The 24620-nt window shown below is 52.8% G+C and overlaps 2 protein-coding genes across 5 annotated transcripts in view; both read right to left on the minus strand.

Annotated features, from left to right (window-relative positions):
• Positions 1-440: 440 nt before the first annotated feature.
• LOC122384805 lies at positions 441-4754 on the minus strand. The gene is made up of 4 exons (XM_043372548.1): positions 4297-4754; positions 1394-2285; positions 1056-1145; positions 441-789 (listed from the first exon to the last, which is right to left on the minus strand). The coding sequence occupies exons 1-4, from the start codon at positions 4752-4754 to the stop codon at positions 661-663; spliced, it is 1569 nt and encodes a 522-aa protein (XP_043228483.1). The 3' UTR covers positions 441-660.
• Positions 4755-6346: 1592 nt separating this feature from the next.
• LOC122384812 (copper-transporting ATPase 1-like) overlaps positions 6347-24620 on the minus strand; it is a 39624-nt gene continuing 21350 nt past the window's right edge. For 2 of the 4 annotated variants that reach the window (XM_043372556.1, XM_043372559.1), the window contains 11 exons: positions 18172-18272; positions 17681-17878; positions 17041-17200; positions 16525-16708; positions 16099-16243; positions 15466-15774; positions 15023-15181; positions 13415-13514; positions 12892-13012; positions 11825-11986; positions 6347-8275 (listed from right to left, as the gene is read on the minus strand). In XM_043372556.1, coding sequence (XP_043228491.1) covers positions 8176-8275; positions 11825-11986; positions 12892-13012; positions 13415-13514; positions 15023-15181; positions 15466-15774; positions 16099-16243; positions 16525-16708; positions 17041-17200; positions 17681-17878; positions 18172-18272 — 1739 coding nt within the window. In that variant the 3' untranslated portion in view covers positions 6347-8175. The other 2 variants (XM_043372557.1, XM_043372558.1) reach the window with 2 other exon arrangements.

The following is a 24620-nucleotide window of genomic DNA, read 5'->3' on the forward strand; positions in this document are numbered from 1 at the left end:
TAAGGAAACTAAAATCAGTAACGTGGTGATCGTGGAGATAGTCTGGATTGTTTATTTGGTTGAAATTTCCTCGTTTTTAACGTGATTTGCTTATCTGCATGGCCCCCCAGTGACGCGATTTCAGCTCCACTGGGGGGGGGGCCAGCGGCATCACTGGGGGGGCCACGGCCCCCCCAGTTAACATGTTAGAGGAGGCCCTGACACATTCCCATTCATCCGTACGCTCGCACAGCGCGCCGAGCAGAGATCCTGGGCGGTAGGCTAGCCCGCAAGGCAGCCTGTATTTAGGCTGTACCGCAAGACACATCCATAACATACGCGGGGCGATGACGGCGTCAGGTCTACACTTACAGCAATATGAAAATGGGGGGGGGGTGAGGAGTAGGGGGGGGGGGGCTGACCACAATGCAGCGCTAAGGGCGCGTGACCTGACTGTGCAATGGGTGTGCGATGGGTTGTCGATGTGTAATCGAAGGCTATGCTACCTGTCACTCGGAAATCACGCCAATATCAAAGAGGCACGATGCACCTGGTTTAGGATCATCAACCACTCACAACATCAAAAGCTATCCAAATTGCCGCGTAAGCAGCACACTGCAGCAAATAATCTCCAGTAATTGCTAGGTCGCTCAAAACGGTAATCATGTGTGACGTCACAGCTCAGCTCGGGCCGGCGGCTGTCGACGGCAGCGGTGACGTCACGGCTGTGGGCGGGGCCTGTTCGGGGCCGCTGCCGCCCGTCAGGAACTGCAGCAGCACTATGACGTAAGTTGCCGTGACAGTCAGACACTGCGGGCAAACAAAACATGTCAGATAAAGATAATATAGTCGGGGTGACCCGTCGGGGTCCGGTGGCTTTGAACATACGACGGAATAAAAAAAAAAAATGTTCGAAAGTTGGTCCATTGCCTCAACATTTCAATAGCATTAGCAATTCGATTAGCGATAGCCAAACGTTTATATTTTTTTTTCTAGTGAGGCCATCATGTATGACGGCTTTAATACGACAGCAGCTAAAGCCAAGAACAAATGATGCTGATAAAATGCGGCCTTACACTGGTTGTGGTGGCTCGGTGCAGTCGGAACAGCCGCAGGTCCCCCATCGAGTCTTTGTCGTGGGACAGCTGGTCAAAGTATAGCGCCACCTGCAGACGGGAGCCGAGAGGTTACCAAAGCACCTTTCAAACACACTGTGTCACATTAGGCAATCATTAAAGCGTCATAGTCGGTTTAGAGAGTCGGAGAGCTTATCAGGATATTGATTCAAAATTTGCGCTCAGCTCAATATCCACTCACTCATTTATCTTAGTTTGTTAGTTAATTACATTCATTATCTTATCTTAGTCCAATTAATAAGCTACGTCTAGGAGCAAAAAGATGAGCTCAGTCTCACCGGTTGCTCCAAGTGCTCGTTGTTGCACATCCTGATGTCCCAGAGCGTGTTCTGAATCCTGTAGACGCTATTGATGACCTGCTGGGAAGCCTCGCAGGGCAGGTAGATAGCGATGACGAAGACGATGGCGCCCAGCAGGCAGGTCACGAGGCCGAACGCCGCCGCCGACCACTGGGCTGATCCGAGCGCGTCGCTGCTCAGGATAAAGCCCAGCATGCTGAAGTAGACGGGGCCAGCAACGCCGAAGAACATGAACGGAATCAGCTCGGCCTTCGACGCCAGCAAAACAAATTCATACGCCTGGGAGAGCTTACGATGGGAGGCGCACAGATACTGGAGGATGCTGCGGAGGTCACCAAAGTCGGTCTCAACGTGGCCGGTCAGAGCTCGCAGTGCCCCGTTTACGTGATCGAAGCATGCGGAAAAGCACATTGCAAAGAACACCATCTTTAAGGACATGATGTTGAAGATCATCCACGGGATAGCGAACAGCATAATCGCCCAGGTCTGTCGCAGACACTCCATCGTATCGAGGGTGGCGCAGCCGGGGATGACGGCCGCCAACACGCCTAGCAGAGGGAAGCAGCTGAGGACAGTCGCCGCCGCGGCCAGCAGGCGGCTGGAGCGGCGGACACGGCGCAGCAGCGTCTGGTAGTCGCCGACCCCCTCCAGGGCAGCGCACACCTCCTGGAGCCGGCCGAGCAGCGCCGTCATCCGCCGGCAGCCGACCGTCAGCGCGACCGTCACCGGCAGCGTCAGCAGCAGCGGCGCCAGCCCGAAAAACGCCGACATCACCACCGCCCGGGTGACGCCTGCGGTGGCGCCGGCGGCGGCCACCCCGGCCGCGCCCGCCTGACACGTGTCCCAGCAGATGGTGCCGATGGAGAGGCAGCTGGCAGTCAGCAGCAGCGCCGTGTAGGCCGCCCGTCCGCCGCTGACCGCCGCGCCGCCGGCGGAGAGCCGCGCGCAGCTCAGCCCGGAGACGGTCAGCACCGTCAGGAACGGAGACAGAGACTGCCGGAGCGTCAGCCGGCCGGCCGCCGGCGCAGGCCGCGGCGACTGGACGTGGACCTTCACACGCATCCTAACGATGTATGCGTTATGCCTGGTATAATCCGTCTATCCTTAATACTAGTGCGTCGATATTCACAAAAAACGCCGATAGTCACTTCAAAAATCAGATTCAAATAATTTCGGGCTAAACAAATTGCATTAAAATTAAACAGCAATACTAACTAGTACGAAGCCAATAGACGCTGAGCTCCTTCAGCGACCACAAGCGACCTCGTTTGCACGGAGGCGGTAGCCCGTCGGCACCGTCGACCCTGGCCCGGCTCCTTTATAGGATCATCGGTCCGACGGGCCGCACGTGCGCACACGGACGCACAGCCGCTCATCATATACCGACTACGGGTCGATATGGTGTATCCGGCACCCACGTCTTACACAAAGTTCGCTATACATCAACCGGGTCTGCCATCATACCTGCGTGAAAACATGCTACGTGTAGTGAGAAGTCATTCAACCAGGTTATGATGATTTGTTAAGCCTGCTACCTAGAGCATAATATCGAACTTATTACCATTTACCGGGTTAAGCCCAATGCATTCCAGCCTGAGCGCGGCAAAGCTGACGATGTTTCATTTCTTAATCATCGTTTCAAGTAAAACGGTGACCATTTTATCATAGATGCTGCACCTGTCTTTATCCATTTACTAAGGGGGCTATCGGTCTCTATTGTGAGGGGGCAGGCAATAACCCGTAAACACGCGGCACCTCGCCCCTAAATGAGCTGGAGCCAAAGAGTTTCGCGGGAAACGGCCGTACGCAGATAAAAAATCTAAGGGCTTAGATTAATCGGTAGTTTTTTTTAAGTCAACTCAAATTTCAACAACCTTAAGGTCATTGGTTCGTGACTTCGGCAACAACAGACACAGAACAATTATTTTGATATCACATTTGTTATGTCCAGAGGCGTCGAACAGCATGTATTAGTCTTAAAAAGTTAACTTGGGTGTTGAACTAATGTCATTTTTTTAATCAGCGCGGGGCCGGTGCTCGGCGCCCGGCCGGGGGGGAGGGGGGGGGGTCTGAACATCCCCACGTCTAACTCGGCTCCTGGGCCACGTATAACGTACCGACACGCGGTAATCGGCATTCGAAAGAGCGTAACAAAAATAAAGAAGAAAACACTTGGGTCATTTTTAGGTCAGGTCAAAGGTCAGGTAGCCAGAGAGGTCATCAAAGGTCAAATTTTGCCTATTTCAACCATTTTCAAAAACCTGGCGCATAACTCGGGAACCAATAGAGCTACAGCGCCGCGGAAAAGCGCATTCGATAGCTCTTTCAACGCTCTTTACTGATAGGTACAAATTATACTCGCCTGCAACAAACGGTCACCCAACAACACGTCGATACACCCATAATATATTGCACGTAAGCAACACACTCATAACAAGGGCATATGCATGGACATGCCCGAAAGGATGGTCTCAAAATCTGTGATTCTCGCGGGCACAACACTGGCAGCTCGAAGAACAGCTCGATTCACTTTTTACAATGTGATACAGAGACCGTTGAACTCTGTTGGCGGGACGGGCATAGCTCTTGACGTTCCATCCCATAATAAGGGAGCCGCGTGATGTCGGCTTCCCAAAATATCATCGGTGTAATATCCAATGGCGACCATACGTGGTATAAACGGCGTAACATCCGTAACAACAATGACGTAACATCCATAAATAACAACTGGCGACGCTCCCCTCGGCACTCTACCTCCCAGTAGAGTGCAGTACTCTACCTCCCGGTTCTCCGTCTCACGCTGTCACCCGTCTCGAATCCTCCTCTTCCGCCGGCCACTGCTCCCTCTCTCCCCTCTCTCCGTCTCCAAACTGATCTCCTACGCCCGGCTGACGAACTTCCTGCCCCGAGGGTTGAAGAACTGGGGCTCTGGGGCTGCGGATTTGACCGATTCATCCTGCGCCTCCGCCTCCTCCTCAGCTAACGGGGCGTTCCGTCCCTCCAGGTACGGTCCTTGTACATCCAGCTGGGCGTACTGACTCTCCTCCGGGGCGTAGTATGCGTAGTTCACAGCGTTCACCTCCTCCTCCGGAGCCACAAAGTCGTATCGGTCGCCAGGCGGCTTCGCCGGCTTCCTGAACTTGGGCCGGATCTCACGGGTGCCGAAGTGTCTGCCGAGAAAGTAGACGAGGCCAGTGGTGAAGAACGTGGGTCCGAGAGTGCCTAGTCCGAACATCACAGCCTTGGCGAGCGACGGTGAGAGGCTGATGAGCGTGGCGAAGATAGCTGAGGAAGGCGTACAGAGCGCCAGGAGGGCGGCGAAGACCCAGAAGAGGCGCATGGTGAGGCGGCCGGCGGAGACAGCGGAGCGGAGTCTACGGCACGACTCGCGGCGGTAGAACGGATGCGTGGGGTCCACTAGTTGACCACCAGAGCACAGTCGAGGTGTCGGTGTGAGCAGCACGGCGTCAGGAGGGTCACTGCGGGTGCCGGCGGATGACCGCACCACCGCCACCTCCTGCCGATCAGTGTCCCCCGGTGTCCCGGCGCCCGGCTGGCCCACATCTGACCACCTGACGTGTCAGGCGACGGCGAGAGGGCGCCGGCCGCCGCCCGATGGCCCGCCCGATCAGAGCCGTGCAGTGCATTATGCAGCGGCCGGCCGCATTGTGGACCCGGAACAGGGCCGCACAGGGGAGCGTCGCCCTAAGACGCACGTGGTGTCAGGCAGTGTCACCGGCACGGCGCGCTCCGCCCGGCGACAGACGGTGACCCGTTCACAGGAGTGAGCTGATGTCGGTCAGATGCTACATCGTCACACCGCATATCCAATAGCACGGTGTGAAATTCAGCTGACCTATTTTTCTGAAAGATACCACACTGAATGTGGCTAATAAGTTAGAAACGATTGGAAGTAGCATTTCCCAATTGGCGCACTTTACCGTAAAACATGCTACATCATCTTCCGCTGTAGCTTTTCACTTCCGGGAAGACATCGAAGGAACTAGGGAGTGGCAGCGATTTAATATACTCTATTCAGATGGGCGCAGCCACACCATGGGATATTTATAGCTGTCCTGTAGCCGCCATGCAGACACTAAATGTCAGTCTCAGACGCGCACGGACATGCGTAACGTCTAACCGATCCTTTCAAGCCTTACTTACCAGGGCTTTACCAGACAGGACTTAAGTAGAATCTATGTATGTTCAACATCAACGTATCGCGTTCTACCGATATACACCAGCTTCTTCGCCCTTGACTTCCCATGCGGATCAATATAAGACAATTATCACCGCTCGTTTCTACGAGAACCTTCACACAATTTCTAGCAGAGTACCTAGTCTGCCGGAAGCCTCACATTGGTGTCAAGGCTCCCTGCTGTGACTGCTTCTGAACAAACATTGTCACTGCTGCCAAGTCAACAGGAAAACGAGCAGAATTGCCAAAAGAGTATCCTGGACGACGGTTTATGATATTCCTAATGCACGTTAACGCGCGTAACGTTACTAGAGCGAGGCCGAGCTGTGCAAATACAGCACACAATACTGCTGAGTTGATTGTGTCATACGATACCCAGCAGCGGCGAGCGGGGCGTTGCCACCGTCCCTGGCCTAGATGGTCTGTTTGTATTACACAGCGTCCGGTCGGGGTGCCGCATACATACGACATTAACGCAATTCGCATACACAGAGTGATTGATGGCAGGAGACCGCACTGAGCTACTCCGGTTAAATGAAAATACTGATCCGAGCAGGGCTCAATGGTATTGTCATCGGAGCAGACGTGGGGATACAGTTAGGAATCGGGTGAGGATGAATTGTCGACTCAATGGATGCTGCAGTGGCGCCCTTTAGAATGTTCCATCTTATCGAAACACCTCCTTCATGTAATGCCAGAGCTGGACTGTATAGCTCAAAGATAAAAGCAACCGATGCAATTAACACATTTATTGAACACTGAAGTAATGTTAGATACATTTAGGCACTAATCAAGTCACTGTCCGCCCAGCGCACACAAGACCGCTGCGTTCACCAACACAAAACCATGCCACCTACACTCACTACGGTATAAGTTAACCAAAAGTAGCATGGCAAGCTAAACTCAAACTAGCGATATTGAAACGGTACTTCGTACAGTAACTCACAATATGTATAACTCTATATGTAGCTCACGTTATGTATTTTAATCATCCAGACAACTTGACGATTCCATCAGATATCAAGTTACAAATGTAGGTATTATAACATGGCATACCTACCTGTATACACCTGGCGCTTTGCGTCCGGCAAAACGCAGACACGAAATATATCGAACACTTTTCACAAGACATGAACTATCACAAACCACCCAACAAGTACAAACAGATTCGCCAACAGCATATAATCAACATTTAGAACATCTTACTACCCTTTCGTACCAGACATATACATCTTTCATTTCAGTATTTCATAACCCGGATTCGAAGGCGACACGCTTTTGCAGCGTCTATCACACCCGGTGGCACACAAATCTCCCTCCCGAGACACACAACTGCTGTGTCCGCCGACACAGGACGTCACAGCACAAACACATACATACACCAGAGGAGCTGATACACCCGTGTGTAAAACCAAAAATGGCAATGGCAACGGCAGAGTCCGAACCACGCAGGGTTAAAAGGTGTGACGTAGTTATAAATGTTTTCAAAGTACTCATGACTATGAGGACATAAGGTAAAACTGCTGGCAGCAGGCAAAGACAGCCACAGTGTATAACAAGAGAGAACAAAACAAACGCAACAAAAGACTTCATGTTTGAGTGAAAATTAACGACAGGCAGTGGCGTTTGTGTTGATGCATAACAAAATAAATCAAAGCTGAAGGTTTGTAGAAACCAGACGCTTACGGACAATCAGACACCTAAGACCGCGCGCACAGCAGAGAACTAGCATACTGCATATGTACTGATTCACATACTTGGCCTCGTCACAACTGTTTCGCTGACAAAACTAAACTCGGAGCCACATATAAAATAATATCATGCATCTCTTCAAATCCCTCAAAATAATCATGTTCACAATAGCGTTATCTTCCTCTGCATTCCAGCTTAAATTTGATCAAGACAACATAACACGCATTGCCCTGAGCGTTACAGACTTTGGCAACTGGGCATCCCTCTTTGATATTTTTATGTTGAACTCTGTCCCAAACGCCACAAAACTGTACATATACACCAATCACAAGTCAGTCACTGGAGTCCCGACTCGTCAATATAATTCACGTAACATACGACTTAACCAAGTCCTTCCCCACACAAACGTCCGCTCATTTTCACGACCGGGTTTCGTGTAGTACCAGGCGAAACCCTGCCAGTGCGACACACTGAGATGAACAACGTCTCCACTGTGCGGGGCCTTACTCTGCAGTTCTAGGGCCCACACAGCATCTCCACTGGAAAGACTGCATCCTCTCAGCGACAGCCAAAGTCCTCTGACCTTTGTGACTTCCCTCTGTAGTGTCCAGGGTCCTCCCCAGCAGGGTGGGATACTAACTCCAGTGCCAGGTCTATGAACTTTGCGACTTCCTTTGTAATACAGCGCCTATAGTCCAGGCTGACAGAGCCGCGAGTTCACTCCAGCGGTCAGTATTGCGCCTTTGTGACTTCACTGTCTCGCCCTGGCATAGCTGTGTAGTCCCATCAGCCGGCCATTCTCAGGCATTTGTGACTTCTCTGCAGTGCCGTGTCCCGCCCGGACAGGGTACTCACTCCAGCTGTGTGTCCGTCACTGGAACGGCCGCAGCTCTGTAGCCTCGTCATCCGAGTCCTCCGTGGCCAGCCGCTGGTGGCTGCGCCGGAAACTGAGCAGACTCCGCTCCACGATCCTAAAAGGTCAGAGGGCACAGGTCAGAGGTCATATACTGAGCAGACTCCGCTCCACCATCCTGGCCAGGTCAGAGGGCACAGGTCAGAGGTCACATACTGAGCAGACTCCGCTCCACGATCCTACAACGTCAGAGGGCACAGGTCAGGTCAGAGGTCACAGGTCAGAGGTCATATACTGAGCAGACTCCGCTCCACGATCCTACAAGGTCAGAGGTCACAGGTCAGAGGTCACAGGTCAGAGGTCACATACTGAGCAGACTCCGCTCCACGATCCTGGCCAGGTCAGAGGTCACAGGTCAGAGGTCACATACTGAGCAGACTCCGCTCCACGATCCTACAAGGTCAGAGGTCACAGGTCAGAGGTCACAGGTCAGAGGTCATATACTGAGCAGACTCCGCTCCACGATCCTGGCCAGGTCAGAGGTCACAGGTCAGAGGTCACAGGTCAGAGGTCACATACTGAGCAGGCTCCGCTCCACGATCCTGGCACGGTCAGAGCTCACAGGTCAGAGGTCAGAGGTCACGTTAGGGGTCATATATTGAGCAGACTCCGCTCCACCATCCTGGCCAGCTAGAAAATACAGGTCAGACTTCATAAACTGAACAGACTGCGATCCTCCGTCATTGCCGTTTAGAGGTCAACCGCCAGACTAGGACATATGTTCCACGCCACACATTACGTTACAGAGCACACCAGGGCATATGTAAAGCAGCAGTCAGGTCGAAATTCTCACAATTGGTCAGAGCAAACCTTAAGTCACAAGTCTGGAGTGAGATTAATGAAAGTCACCGGTTAAGCGTCCTGTCATATTATGTTAAGTCACGAGGCATAAAGTGGGCTACAAATAATAAATCGCGTCACAGCCTGAATACGCCTCTGGAGAGTTCAGTCCTGCGACAATGGCGTTATCAGTGCAGTGTGAATATCTGGTCAGCAATCGGAACTGGACGCGAGAGTCGCATCCTTCAGTCAGCGGTGGACGGCGAAACTGCAGCGGTCACGGGTCAGGGATTTATGGTCGGCTATCCACAGGTTAATGCTTAGTGGCCTATGGCTGGTAGTCTTAATTAGTGGCCAAGTTACAGTTCAAATGACAGTCAGACACACTCGAGTCCCCAGTCACACATTAGTAACACATCTGCACATCTAAAAACACACATGCCCGTCTCTACCCCCACTTTTCCCCTAGTCACGCGTCTGCCGTATGCGTAATGCACAACGTCCCCGCACAGAGCGTCCACCTCTCCACACTACCAGCCCGAGGACGGGACGGGGACGAGGCCGGGAGCGGAGACGATCGGCCGATATCGGAGTTTCACCGCCGACGACAGACGGCTGCACCACACGGCCGGTGTAAAAACCGGCGGACACGGTACCCGCTCAGGGCGGGGAGAGCTGTGCAGAGGATGGAAAGGAGAGAGTGAATGGGTGGTCTCGTTGAAAAGGCATCTGCGGCATCAACTTACATACACCTTTTTGCACTCAAAATAGGCATCTTTTCATTCAATTTCGGCGAATTGCATTCAATTTTAGCGATCTCTCTATTCGAAGCAAATGAGAGATCGCTAAAATTGAATGCAATTCGCCGAAATTGAATGAAAAGATGCCTATTTTGAGTGCAAAAAGGTGTATTTTAAAACGAATCGGCTATGAAAATAACAATGCGTTGTAATAAAATAAGGCCACAAATCGAATTATACATGCATTAGATATTGAAATGGACACGGAAATATTATGTATGAACATTGAGCATGCTGATGCATTACACTTTCAATGAGTGCCATCATTTATCAGTTCTTCAGCATTAGTAAACACATAGTATGTAATTAGTAGCCTAGAGGACGGACAAAGAAAAGCACCTGCAACGTACACATTTCTACAGCTAAACGTATCCCAGCTGAGCAGAATGTTAGTAACATGAACAACCACTGTCTAGCTCAAGAGGCTCCCGGATTTGCCATAACTGGCAATAGTACCGCCGGACGAACTCCCTAGCAATGGACGAAACACCCGACACCCGACCACTACTGCTGATTCACAAGAAGGCACGGATAACCAATAACCATCGATATCTTACGGACTTACGGACCATGAAAAAAGACCGATGAAATACAAATAACACAAAATGATGAGCCGGGGTTGAAAACCAACACCCCAAACATTCTTATCTAAAACTACGACGTAATCAGCTAATGGAAACCCAGACATCAACATTGACTTCAATGCCCGATATTATAACGCTCAAGAACGAACGGTATGAGTGTGCGAGTAAAGCTGTTAGCCAAATAACTGATCGTTCGAAAAAATCTAATATAAATCATTTAGAATCAGAAGCTGGCTACCGTAATGAATATCAAACCGGATGCGTTTGGGTATAAAACGGCCTTGGCTAAGAACCGCGGGACGTAGAGCAAACGCAAGGCATTTATTTAGTCCAACTGTGCAACCGTTGGACTGACCTGCTAGGACTGCGCGGTCATTTGCATGTAACCAGGTGACTGCATTCCATTTACATTCTATTGCTCTTTCAGTTTCTGACTTTATATGCAACATGCGCATATACAAATGCGATTCAAAAGACTTTCTCTCGCTCAGCCAGCTGAAATACATTGTATTAGCAACATAAAGTCCAATAAGTATGGAGTGCAAAACGGTCAACAAGACACTTTCATGAATCATTGCACAAATAATTATATCTCAATACAGTCTACAAGTATTCAGTAATTTCTTAGGGCGAATCACAAGCAGTATCACGGGTCTCTCCAGCATCAGCGCACGGTTCGACAGCCACATAGACCCCGCAGTAACGGACACCATGCTCCGCGAATCGTCAGCCAGCCAGCAGACCAGCCAGCACGGAGCGCCGGCCGCAAAGGACATCACGAGACAGCCGGGTCAGTACGTATACCCGGGCGTCACTCACGGCTCTGGTCAGGTCAGGTCAGTGCGGGACGGCTAAACGTCACTGCTGCTCAGCAACTGCCTCTCCTCGTCCTCAGTAAGCACGGACTCTCCGGCCGACCTGCTGCAGTGCGCGGCAGGGCGGACAGTCCGCGGCCACAGTGAGATATCGGCCGGGCGGGAGGGGCGGGCGGGCGGCCGGGTGGACAGTCAACTGAGATGGGCGGGTAGGCGGGCCGGGCCGGGCGGACAGCCCGCAGGTCGCAGTCAGAGACCCCGCGGTCGGGCGGCGCAGTGGGGTATCGGGGTAGCACGACAGGACGGCCGCCGAACGGACCAGTGCAGCGGCGTGTTAGTGGGCCAATCGTATGGGAATTATTAGCAGGGTTGCCGACGCGTGGTGACAAGTAGCGAGCGGTGCTTGAACGTAACATAGTGCGAAAAGGGAAAATAAACTAAACCAAAAATACTATGAATACAAAGTGCTTATGTACAGTGATAAATATCAACAAAAGAAGATTAGTCACAAATTGACCACCAAAAACAAACCACAACCGGAAGGCACAAAGCGGGTTCAACATTCATCCCAAACCTATCCCGTCCTTTCTCCATCTCGCCTCACCCTCCCTCCCTCTCCGTAACTGACCTGCTGAGGCTGTTGCTGTTCTGTTTCGGCATGTTGATGGTGATATCCTCCAGACCCCGGTGGACCGACACGCTGTCCGACGAGTCGTGCGCCATTGAGCGAGCCTCCATCGCCTTCAGGTATTCGAGCGTCGCCAGCGTCTCACGGGTCGGCTTACGGTATCTGGCAAGCGCGGGAATAGTGGATTGACCAACAGATAAAACAAAAAAACCTTATCCTTATCAGTTATCGTCATATTATTGACGCTAGAATCATATGTGAGAGAAATCAACGCACCTCTAAGAAGAGCAACTAAGAAACGACGTTGGCTGTCGTAGAAAGGACGGTGCTTGTGTGATCAGTGACTACGTGATACACCCATGACCCAGCCATAGATCCCTGTATACCGAGGTAAATACAGAGGTCTATGACCCAGCAAATAAAGGTCACAGTCAGTTAATCTGTGCCAGACGTCGACTTGCCCAGAACCACATCCACAGCCATGCTAATCAATGTATGACGGGGCAATGACCGTGTGGGTAAAGTCTGACAGCCGCGAAATTACATTACCAATTATAGGAAATTATAAGAGTGATTAACGTGACAGATGCCATACAGTCAACTATTGCTGATACATTAGTTCCACGATATGCAGCACAAGCCTTTAGTGTTCTATTCTTTGCGCTCTCAAAAGCCGGGGTTATGGCTTAATATGCAAAACAGCCTGCCACTTGTATCATTAACTGCTATCCGTCCGATATTCAATGCGCGTCAGAATAGTTCGTTTGTCATCGAGTGGCTTATTATTCAGTTTGTTTGAGCGGGATCAGTTCTGCCATGCAAAGCCAAAAGCGATTACGTCGGGTCAGCCAGCGGTCATTACCTCAGGCCAGAGGTCACCCAAATGTAATCGGTTTTACCTTGTACGGCAGAGTTGGTTGCTAAGCAGACTAGCTACAGTTCGTGCGACTGATTAAGTAGTAACTAACTAGTTAACCGTCATGCGAGAGACAACTAACTCATTATCTGGGTGCATTCGAGTGGCACCTAGCTCACTATCGTGTGTAATCGAACGCCGACCGACTCACAGTTTGAGAAGTAGTGACGAACAGACGACAGATACGGAGCTGAGAGCCATGGCAGCCGACCCCATCCACGGCTGGAGCACCAGGCCCCAGGGCCGGAACACGCCCGCCGCCAGCGGAATGCCTGCAGAGGGGTGACAGTAGGGTCAGACTGGGTCAGCTCACCAGGCCCCAATAGCGGACACGCCGGCCGCCAGGGGGATACCTGGAGAGGGCAGTCACAGTAGGGTCATGCAGGGTCAGCTCACCAGGTCGGGGGGGGGGGGGCGGAATCACTGAGAGTCAGCTCACCAGGCCCCAGGGGCGGAACACGCCCACCGCCAGGGGAATACCTAGAGAGGTAACGGCGTGGCCAGATACGGTCAGCTCACGGTCATATTTCATCACACATTTTATCTGGTACTGTTACCGTGATGTTGAAGGGCTTCAATAAAACACTCCAGCATCTATTCAACAAGCACAATAGAAATACGAAGGTTATACATTCAATTTAAACATATTAATAACACTGCGAGACACCACGTACCGACGAGGTTGTAGATGCTGGCGAAAATAAAGTTCATTCGTATCCTCTTCACGGTTCTCCGCGACAAGTCCAGGCATCCGATCACGTCCAGAAGGTCGTTCTGGGGAGTAAGGAGCACACGTTACTGTCTAGGTTAATCACATTACTGTCCCGCGCGGACACAGCACGGGTTTACAGCTCTCCGCGGCAGCTGGTCCGGACACCAAATCATGTCCAAAAGGTCGTTCTGGACGGCAAGCACATGGGAAAATCGCACACAACTGTCTGCGGTAGACGTCAAGGCACATGCATACATCTGTCCAAGGACGTCTGCATTGTACCACAGTCACCTGATCTAATCGGTCGCTGAGCGAAGCCACGGGCGTCACTCAGCGACCCCCCAACGACAGACTCTATCGTTGAGTGGACTGTGTCATTAGATTTAGTCGATCGACAGGTCTATATCCCATTCCAATAGATTTTTGAGTGAACGCTTCCTTTACTTGACAGTGTGACATCGGTATATTTCGGATATTGCCAGCGATACTACAGCATTCCCTAAGCAAGTCAGGCCCTAGCCGTTAATAATATAGTTAACTATAAGACGTACCGGCATATACGACATCATGCAATGTCCCCAATGCAAAACCTAAGAATCGCTCCTTGCAAAAGTGTATTAAATCACGATTACAGGTGTTTGATTACAGGCTTAGATCGCTTCCGGTATGAAACTAACAGTTCCAATTTTCAATATTTCCCATCGACTTGTAATAGTGAAGTCACGTGACCAGCTTGACTCCAGGTGAAAGTTAGGAAAGTTGGAGGAAATGGTGTGAAATCTCAAGAGCCAATACTACAGGGTGATTGTTTTTACAGGGCAAAACGTTTTTAAGCCTAGAGATACCAAAACATATAACAAACGCCAAAAAAGTATATCCATGTGAAAGGAAATTGTTTGTCATTTTGTTTTCAGGGCCCTGTTTCAGCGGTGATAGCAGCACGCTGCTATCACACGTGTCAAATTGGGTTTCCATGGAAACATCAACAAACCATGGCGTCGTCAAACTGTGTGATGTCATCAAATATTGCTGCTAACACCTTCACGGCCGTGCGATCAAATCAAACGCATTCAACGACACAGCAACTCTGTTCCAAACGTAGCTATGAAAAAGCTCACGGATTACACGAAACGTCATTACTGTGGCGTCACCACATTACGTCAGCTCGCGCAATTTGATAGTAGCGTGCTGCTATCACCGGTGAAACAGGGCCCTGGACCTTTTAAAGACTTCTTGGGACTCATTCTGTTGTGAAGTTCCGTGAAAATGGCGCACAACAAAATGTTTTCCCCAAAATCGCCAATTACTCCAGGCTTGCGTGCATTAAAACTGTGCTCACTTCGAGCACGTTCTGTAAGCCTAAACGGAGCACAAACTCAAAGTTTGTGTGTGCAAATGAAATGTCAGAATGTGCTTTTTACAAAGATATACATTTGCTGTCAGTTGATCTGTTTTCTGGTACCGCCATTGCTCTTTACTTTTTGCCCTGTATAAAAAATCACCCAGTATGTGCCGTTACTTGTTTCATCCCCTGCAAAAGATAACGTGATCCCATCTCCCTATCACTAACCCTCATCAGCACGATGCTGGCCGCCTCGACGGCCACGTCCGTGCCCGATGAGATGGCGATGCCGACATCGGCCTGGGTCAGAGCCGGTGAGTCGTTGATACCGTCCCCGACCATGGCCACCCGCTGACCCAGCGACTGCAGCTGCTGGATCTTCTTCACCTGAGGAGATACACGGACGCAAAGGTGAGCGGTGAAGTAGGCTGAGGTGCGGTGGATGGAGATTAACAATGGAGAAAGAGAAACCATCACTAGAAAGGTTTTAGGAAATGCCGAGAAAAAGGCAAGAATCGACATAAGTGAATGTATCAGGATAAGAAACAACCAGAAGGCATAAAATCCGGCATTCTCAGAGCACACCACTTTCCAGATAATGTAACGTCATCAGCACTAGCATTTTCCACACCACACATCATACTTTCGACTTCTTTTCCCTCCTGTCTCACCTTGTGCGAAGGCAGCACCTCAGCGAACACGCGAGCGATGCCGGCCTGGCGCGCGATGGCCGCCGCCGTCTTCTGGTTATCTCCCGTCAGGAGGATCACCTCCAGACCCATCCTCTTCAGCGTGTAGACGGCCAGGTGTGCCTCGGGTTTGACGGTGTCGGCCACGGCAAGCATGGCCACCAGCCGGCCGTCGACGGCGCACAGGATGGCCGTGTGACCGCGCTCCTCCTGTGCGCGCATCCCGGCGTCGGCGGCCATCGGTACATCCAGGCCGTTCTGCTTCATCCACTCGCGGTTACCGATCAGAACCTGGCGGCCAGACGGGGGGGGGAGGGGGAGGGGGAGGGGAGCAAGATGTAGGGAGGTGATGGTAGAATTGGACTGACACCTCACATACCTTCAATCATGTTCATCGTCAAATTACAGCCTGGCGGAGCGGCTACAAAGAAAGACAAGCTCGAGACTTGAAGTCAGCTCATGCCTCATAGTCGATAGGAGGGCGGAGCAGATAGAATGACATGACAAACATCCTTCCATCTTTATCCTAATCTAGCAACGCAACAACCTGTCGTCTGCAAACTGCAAATAGCGCCTACTCGCCAAATGGCACGAGAGCTGTTGATCGCTGCTCACCTTGTACTGTCTCTGCGGCTGCTGCGACCCGTCCAGATCCACTAGGTCGTCGGCAGGGGGCCGGCCGCCGCCCACCTCCGGTAGGAACTCCACCGTAGCCTCGTTCAGCGTCAGAGGCGCCTTGTTGGCCGGCGGATACTGGTAACTGCACAGAGGTGGGTGATAATCGTTAGAATATCGCGGTTGTGGGAATCAAAAGTAATGCATCTCGATGCATAATTAGCTGACAACTCTGATAAAGTAAGCGAAACTACACTCGATGTTCTGTAATTCAAAGACGATGGGTTATTTTTACGCTTTCAATGTCGAAAAACTTGCCATCAACAATGCAGTGCATTGTCATAAGAACAATACACGCTAGCAACGCCATTCCCAGGGTAACGTCACTGCAATCATCACCGCTACAGCTATCACTCCCCCACTGACCCAGTGGATGCAGCCGGCCGCTGGTTAAGCAGGTTCCTGATGGCCTCTGCCCTGTACCCCGCCGACTCCATGGCCTGAACGCTGGACACGACGCAGCTGACGCCGAACCCGGAGACGGCCTGGAAGCCGTCACACGAGCCGACAGAGTCCACAGACAGGGTGGACTTGACGTAACGCACCACCGCTGAGGGCACAGGGGGCGGGGGATGGGAGTTAGGGATACGACGGGCGGTGTGACACGAGAGGAGGGAGTGGCATGTCAGGTTACCGTCCAGATTTATCATACCAATACACTCAGGGTACGATATCGAAGCTCCCCGGAAAACCATAGCCCGGCAAAATATCCTACCGATTTGCAGCTCTCTATAAGACCGTCAGAGTACCCATCCAGAGCTGAGGTTTGCACCAGTAGCGACTCTCACCGTGTGCTATGGGACGTTCCCTGCTCTGACCGTGCGCTATGGCCTCTGGCACCCTCCCTGTGTACGTTATACTGCTGACTTCTGGACCTCTTACCATGCGCTATGGGATGCTCGCTGCTTGCCTCTGCCGACCCCACCAGTGCCAGTATTCTGGGCAGCGGGCAGACGGCCTCCTCGGTGTATACGGCTAGGTGGGTGAGAGACGGCACACCGCGGGTGATGGTGCCAGTCTTGTCAAACACTACACAGCGCACCTGGGGGAACAGAGACGGGGGGAGGTTAGTCAGGAGGAGGGTTTAACAAACACCACACAGCGTACCTGGGAGGACGAGGGTTAGTCAGGCGACGGAGGGGTAAGCTCAAGGAGGGAAAATGGTGCCATCCGAGGTGCTAATACAAGTTTTCTTTAGAGCATCCATGTGGCTGTTTAACCAAGTAACGCGCCTTGTTAGTTATACCGCTACACGGCAGCTGTGACCCAAAACATGGGATTGAGCGTGTGCGACGGCTAGCCAAGCTAGATTATCGAAAAAGCAATAACGCGATGTCACACGTCATCTTCATACTTTTTGCCAAAAAAAAAGCTCAACAAAAGCACATAAGGTATTTGTCAACGAGACGAACAGCCTAACACACATCTCCTAAGCAAAGCTTATTAATCCCTGACACGTTTAAGCAACCACACTATTCCACTCGAACTTGTCCACCTTACTCCCTCCCCCCGGGACACCCACCTTGTGGGCGTTCTCCAGTGCCTCGGCTCCTTTGATCAGGATTCCGTTGAGCGCTCCCACGCCCGTGCCGACCATCACAGCCGTCGGGGTGGCCAGACCCAGGGCGCACGGACAGGCAATCGCCAGCACCGTCAGAGCGAAACGGAACGAGAACTGGAATATTACCTCGTCCCGAGTCTCGCCGTGAACAGAGGTGCCCTGAAAAATTGCACAAAACAAAGCGTGGTTGTGAATACGGCGTCGAAGTGCACATACGTGCGTTACAAATTTGTCACAGCCTTTCAGTTTACAGAAAACAGCCGTGAACTGAGGAAGCTAATTAGAAAGGACCTGGGGATGAAACAAGAACAATCAGCTTTCATCAAGCTACGGGGGAAAGTAAATCGTAATTAAGGCGAGAGCACCAGTGTTTACTGAAGCCCCCTTATGACTCTGCTGTACTCCCATTAACCAATCCCTCGACATCCAGACTGGGACCGTCACATACTCACATTGAACTGCGGATCGATGTAGTGAATATCCACGTATCCGGCGATGGTCCAGCCGATCAGCGTCGTCAGAGACACAGAGACCACGATAGGGATGAAGTAGCCTGTTAAAGAACAGACACACAGCATCACCGTTCCGTGCTTCTATCCTCAGGATACTGAAATCCTTCTCCTCCACGCCGCAACCCCCCTCCGGGCTGGACAGGCAACTTTATCTCATGCGGGCTGCTCCCTTGGAGCGGCACCGCTGCTCCCGAGGGAGCGCACCCCGTAGCCGGGTGCAGTGAGTGCCTTGGGGCTGGGTGGCCTGTCCTCTGGACGGGCTCAGCCCCGGCGACTCACTAGGATGCCTGCCCAGACCAATGTCTCCCCCATATCCTATCATCCTCCCGGCTCTGAAATGGTCTCATTGGACCGATGATGATGATGATTTGGTGTTTTAGGGCGCACCAGCAACGAGGCTATATGGCGCCCATATCTAACCAATCTTCCTCAAAGTCGGGGGTTAAAAATCACCTGAAGCCCGGAGGCCGTGATGAACGAAAAGAGGCGAACGGAATCGAGAAAAGGGGAGTCGTCGCGGAGAAGTGTTCTCAAAGAGAGCTGGGGGCCACGCAATCCAAAAAACCGCAATCGCTCAGCGTCCAGTCTCGGGCACTCGACCAAGACGTGTCGGACCGAAAGTCGGTCACCACATCTGGTACAAATAGGCCTGGAGCCAACGCCGATAAGGAACCCATGGGTGCCATAAGTGTGCCCGGTACGAAGCCGGCAGAGGACCACCTCCTCGCGTCGCGATCTGCGTGAGGCCGACAACCAGGTAGCTAAACCTGGCTTGATACGTAAAAGTTTGTTACCGTGGGATTGGCTCCAGGCCTCCTGCCACTTTCCGAGGAGGAAAGAGCCCACCGCCGGTACAAAGTCCCTGGCGGGTAGAGGGAATCGGCGGGAGCACAGATACTGCGCAGCATGGTTCGCAGCTCGGTCCGCCCGTTCGTTGCCGTGAATACCGACGTGGCTAGGGATCCAGCAAAAAGACACCGACGTACCCTCTCGGTCGAGGGCTGTCACACGAAGAAGAATCTCCTGTGCGAGGGGGTCAGAAGGGTAGAATTGTGACAAGGACTGGAGACCACTCAATGAGTCAGAAAGAATAACATATGACCGAGCGGGATTAATCTCGATAAAACACAGGAGTTTGAGGATAGCGACCAATTCGCAGGAAAAAACGGATGCATGTTTAGGTAAGGTAAAACACCGCACAGCGTCGCCGCAGACGAAAGCACACCCGGCACCGTCATCAGTCTTTGAGCCGTCAGTATAACAGGCTATGTAGTCAGAGTACCTTGAAATATGTTCCAGCGCACGAGCCTTTAAAACAGCTGGAGGGATGTCGCCTTTTCTCACATCGGTGAGGGAAAGGTCCACCTTTGGCGGGACTTGTCTCCACGGTGGGACAGATGGCCACTCCTTACGCATGACCCCCCGAAGTTTAATTTGAGCTTCCGAGAGCAGCGATTGCATACGAGAGCAGAAAGGGGGGTAGCGGACAGTACGTGCACCTTCTCCGGTTCTGAAAAGCGCCAGGTTGGCACGTGAGAAAACTGCATCATAGGCAGGGTGGGAAGGCAACTGGCGGAGTTTTATGGTATATCTCATGCCCAGTAGCTGGCGACGCAAGGCAAGAGGGGCTCGTGGGCCTCTACAAGGAGGCTGGCTACTGGGGTGGTCCGGAACGCACCAGTGGCAATACGAAGAGCAGTATGGTGCACAGAGTCCAGAATACGTTTCGAGGTCTCCGTGGCGTTATCGTATATAAAACAGCCGTAGTCAAGTCTAGAACGGACAAGAGCACGATAAAGCAAGAGCAGTGTCTTACGATCCGCCCCATAGCAGGTACGCGCAACACATTTCAAAACATTCATAGCTCGAAAACATCGGTCGCGGAGCTCTTTCAGGTGAGTGCGGTAGGTAAGACGGCTGTCTATTACCATCCCAAGAAACTTCACCTCCGACTTCACAGGGATCACTGCACCCCTTAGCCTGACAGAGAAGTCAGGGCAATTACGGCGAAAACGGCAAAAGTGGACACCTACAGTTTTGGCTGTCGAGAATCGTAGTCCGTTAACAGCACTCCAGTTTTCTAATCTTTTAATTGCCAACTGGAGCTGTCTCTCTACTATACGTGTGGTTGCACCACTGGCCCAGATAGAGAAGTCATCCACAAAAAGGGCACGGCCAATGGAAGGGGGCAGGTGATCGGCAATATCGTTAATCATTACCCCGAACAGCACAACACTTAGGACTCCTCCTTGGGGGACACCGTTGACCTGGGGGAACTGCTCTGAGAGGTTGCCACCGACACGGACTCTGAAAGACCGGTTAGATAAAAAGCTGGCGAGGAAATGGCCCATTGTACCGCGTATACCGTACTTGAAAAGCTTTTGTAAAATACCGAAACGCCAAGTGGTATCATACGCAGCCTCAATGTCGAAAAACAATGCACCAATGTGTCGCTTCCGCCTAAATGCGCAACGAACCTCGGTATCAAGGGCTAAAATGTGATCTACTGTGCTCCGATACTTTCTGAAACCGCACTGCGAGTTAGATAAAACACCTTGTTCCTCCAGAAACCAGACGAGACGCGCGTTTACAACTCGCTCAAGCAGCTTGCCCAGGGCAGATGTCAACGCAATAGGGCGGTAGTGAAGCGGATCAAGCCCGCTTTTACCAGCCTTCAGCACCGGGATAATGATGGCCGTCCGCCATGTTTCGGGATACAGCCCTCTTTCCCAGAGCGCATTGAAAAGATGGAGCAATGCTTCAAGTCCCGGTGACGGGAGACGCCGAAGCATCTCATTGTGTACAAGATCAGGGCCTTCTGCGACACACTTCAGGCCACCTATAGCGGACTTTAACTCTTCCATAGTAAAGGGATCATTGTAGCTAAAATGTTGTGATGTGTTAAAATTGACGCCAGTCGATTCGCACCGAGCACGATGGCGGGCGAAGTCGGGGTCAGAACAGTCACCGACACAGCGGTCATGTAACGCACGGCCTATTTCGTACGCTACATCAGCTGGGTTCAACACATTTCTGCCAAACACACTCAGAACAGGAAGAGGGGATGAGGAGAAACGACCTGATATACGTTTTATACGGGACCAAACCTCGGAGATTGGCGTGAATCTGTTAAGCTGGCTGATGTATTCCACCCAGGATTCGTGTTTAGCTTTCTTGACCGTCCACCTAGCGAACGCTCTGGCTTTTCTAAACGCGATCATGTTTGCGGTGGTGCAGTTATGCCTGAAAGCGCGCAGCGCTCGTTTCCGCGCTCTGATGGCGTCTCGACACGCATCGGACCACCATGGGACCGGCCGGCGAGAAGGCGCCCCCGATGTACGAGGAATGGATGCCTTGGCTGCTTCAATGAGTAAGGAGGTGAAATCGGTTACTGACAGATCATCTGTAGGGTCAGATGAGAGAGCATCCTCCAAGCACGTTTGAAATTTCTCCCAGTCTGCCCTCCGCAGGTTCCATCTCGGTGGCCGGCAGCCAACCGAGGGCCGCTCACGCAGTTCAAGCCATATGGGGAAATGGTCACTACCAAAAGAGTCCGCGTCCACTCGCCACGTAAAAAGCGGCACAAGGTGTGGACTGACAAGGCTGAGATCTAGAACTGATGAATGTCCCGACGGCATGGTGAAATGGGTAGCAGCACCAGTGTTTAAAACACAAAGGCCCTCCTCGTCTATCAAGGACGCTAAAAGTCGACCGCGTGTACACACAGAATCACATCCCCATGCAGAGTGGTGAGAGTTAAAATCACCCAGAAGCATCACAGGTGGAGGGAGCTCGGCAATTAGCCGGCGTAGTTCCAGAAGAGGAAGAGCTGCGCCAGGGGGACAGTAAAGTGAGCACACAGTGATGTCACGCTGGCCTAGATGAATGCGGACCGCTACCGCCTGAAGGGGCGAGCTTAAATCAATACATCTCGCAGGCACGGCGTTATGGACCAGAACCATAACACCTCCGTGCGCGACGGTTTCAGTAGCAAGGTCCCTGCGAAAAACCGAAAATCCTTTCATGGGGAACCTGGACTCAGATCTGAGTTTGGTTTCTTGGATGCAAGCAACCAAAGGTCGCTGAGAGCGGATTAGTGCTTGCAGTTCTGGAGTGCTAGAACGCAAGCCTCTGCAGTTCCACTGCAGGATAAAACGTGTTATTGCTGTAGTTTTGAGCGCTTGGGGTAAGCGAAAGGTGTCTAAAACTGGCGACTTTGACTTGAGTTAAAAAAAGGCGGGGACTTAAAAATGCTCCTCGCCACCGGGGCCCGGGCCACCGCCAAAGGCTACCTTTGGATGGCCCTCGCGGAGCCGTCCATCGGCCGACCTAGGCCGGCCCGTAGCTCCCGGTTGAAACTTCAGCCGCGAGCGGGGGCTACCATCGTTTGACGGAGATAACTCCCACGGAAGTGTGCGCTTCGTGGGGCGGCCCGGGGCGGGCGGCGGCCCCGCCGGTCTCGGCTCCGATGGTGGTGTGCATGGCGGGGGTCGGGGTCCCGACCCCTCGCCCGAGGCGGGCACCGGAGGGGCACCAGAAGGACGCTGTGAATGGGGTGGAGGGAGTGGAGGAAGTGGAGGGGGTGGAGGGGGTGGTGGTGGCGGTGGGAGCGGGGGTGGGGGAGAAAGTGGAGGGGGCGGAGGAGGTGGAGGGGGCGGAGGAGGTGGAGGGGGCGGAGGTGGAGGAGGGGGTGGAGGGGTAGGGGGAGGTCCCATCAGAGGTGACGGGGCCGCCCCCGGCCCACCAGGACCTCCACGGACAGAGGACGCTCGACGCTCCTCAAGAGCCTGGGCCATCCTCCGCCCTAGTCTGGCGTCCTGCTCAAGCCGCTCCTCCCGACCGCGGCGCAGAGCCGCCATGACTGCAGTCTCCCTGGGCGGGGGTCGACGGATCTCCGGAGACGTGAACGGGGTCCGTTCGACAGAGCGCGGCGGTGGGGGCGGGCCCCGGCGACGACCCCGGGCGAGGGTCCACTCACCACCCCGCGGCGTGGCCGTATCCTCGGGGGCGGCTGAAGCCTCCACCCCCGCCCCAGTCTCATCCTCTCTTCCTCCCCCACGGGAGGGGGACGAGACTCCTCTCCTCCTGCTTGGCGACGTCTGCGTGGCGGAGCACGACAACGCTTTAGGGGGCTCCTGTTGAACTGATGAGTTGCTGTGACTGTTGGCATCTGGGACAAAGCAGAAGCCGAATGACTTCAGAATCGCTATTAACTGACCGATGCTGTTGTTGGTATCAGTTTCAGTGGGGCAGCGCTGTCTAGAACCGTTGGCCACACTAGCATAAGACCGCTTGGGATGGAGGGCAGCAAAGCGGTCTCGGGCCTGACGAAATGACAGCCTTTCGGTGACCTTCAGGGACATTATTTCTTTTTCTCTCTGGAGGGCCGGGCATCGCCCATCAAACGAGGAATGTGGAGTCTGAGAGTCGTCACAATTGACGCATCTCAACTCGGACGACGAACATTCGGCACTGCTATGGTCATTTGCCGCACAGCTCCCGCATGCTGGTCTGTTCCGACAGCTGTCTCGAGTGTGACCGAATCGGAGACACTGAAAACAACGCATGGGACTCGGGACATATGGTCGAACTTTCACGGACAGATATCCTATCATCACCTCCCTCGGCAGTTCCAGCGAGTTGAAAGTCAAAATGATACTGTGCGTGGGTGCGAGAGCGCCACTTCTCTTGGTGTAGATGCGGCGGGCGGCGGAGACCCCAAACTGTGACAGGCCTTCGGCGATCTCGTCGTTTTGCATGCCCTCCAGATCGTCGCAAAAAATGACCCCTCGGCTGGAATTTTTCGTGCGATGCGGCGAAACGCTGACCGAAAGGTTTACTTCCTTTCTGCCCTGCTGATCCTTAACTGTGTATGTGAAGTGAGTAGCTTTCAGGGCCCTTTCCGCCTCTCTATCGTCAACAAACTCTACTTCGATGCCTCCGTCTCTAAGTTTTTCACACCTCGCAATCTTACCAAATCTGTCACAGCCCTCTCGTCTCTGAAAGGGAGACAGCGACGCGAGTTTTCGTTCGTCGGATGTGAATATAAGAACTTTTGGTCGTGCTCCACCGACTGCACTAGGTGCAAGGGGTTCAGCCGAGGCTGTGGTCCGTGGGGGTGCCAAGTGAGAATCCATGGAAAGTGTAATTGTTTCGGTCCCGCAGCCTCCCACCCACCTCGGAGCCCAACTGGGGGACGGCCACACTCCCCCGTAGGGTGGTGGTCCGCCAGGAGTACTGCAGGACTATACGGGGGCCGGGACGCCAAAAGCAGCAAGACGAAGCCGCCGGGTACGGGGCCGCGTGAGCCGCGGCCGCCGCAGAGCCATGCGGCACGGGACCGGACCTGATCCCGCGCGCGGACATGGATACGGTGGCGCTAAGCCCCG

The sequence above is a fragment of the Amphibalanus amphitrite genome, unplaced genomic scaffold (assembly GCF_019059575.1).
Source record: "Amphibalanus amphitrite isolate SeventyFive unplaced genomic scaffold, NRLGWU_Aamphi_draft 000199F_arrow, whole genome shotgun sequence".
Lineage (NCBI taxonomy): Eukaryota > Metazoa > Arthropoda > Thecostraca > Balanomorpha > Balanidae > Amphibalanus > Amphibalanus amphitrite.

Excerpts from the sequence above, each read along its gene's own strand:
- LOC122384805 (XM_043372548.1), bottom strand. The coding sequence starts at position 4,754 with ATGCGCCTCTTCTGGGTCTTCGCCGCCCTCCTGGCGCTCTGTACGCCT. Across the intron at positions 2,286-4,296 it reads AGGAAGTTCGTCAGCCGGGC|CTGCCTCTCCATCGGCACCA; the intron begins GTAGGAGATCAG and ends GCTGACTGCCAG. Across the intron at positions 790-1,055 it reads ACCGAGCCACCACAACCAGT|TGTCTGACTGTCACGGCAAC; the intron begins GTAAGGCCGCAT and ends GTTTGCCCGCAG.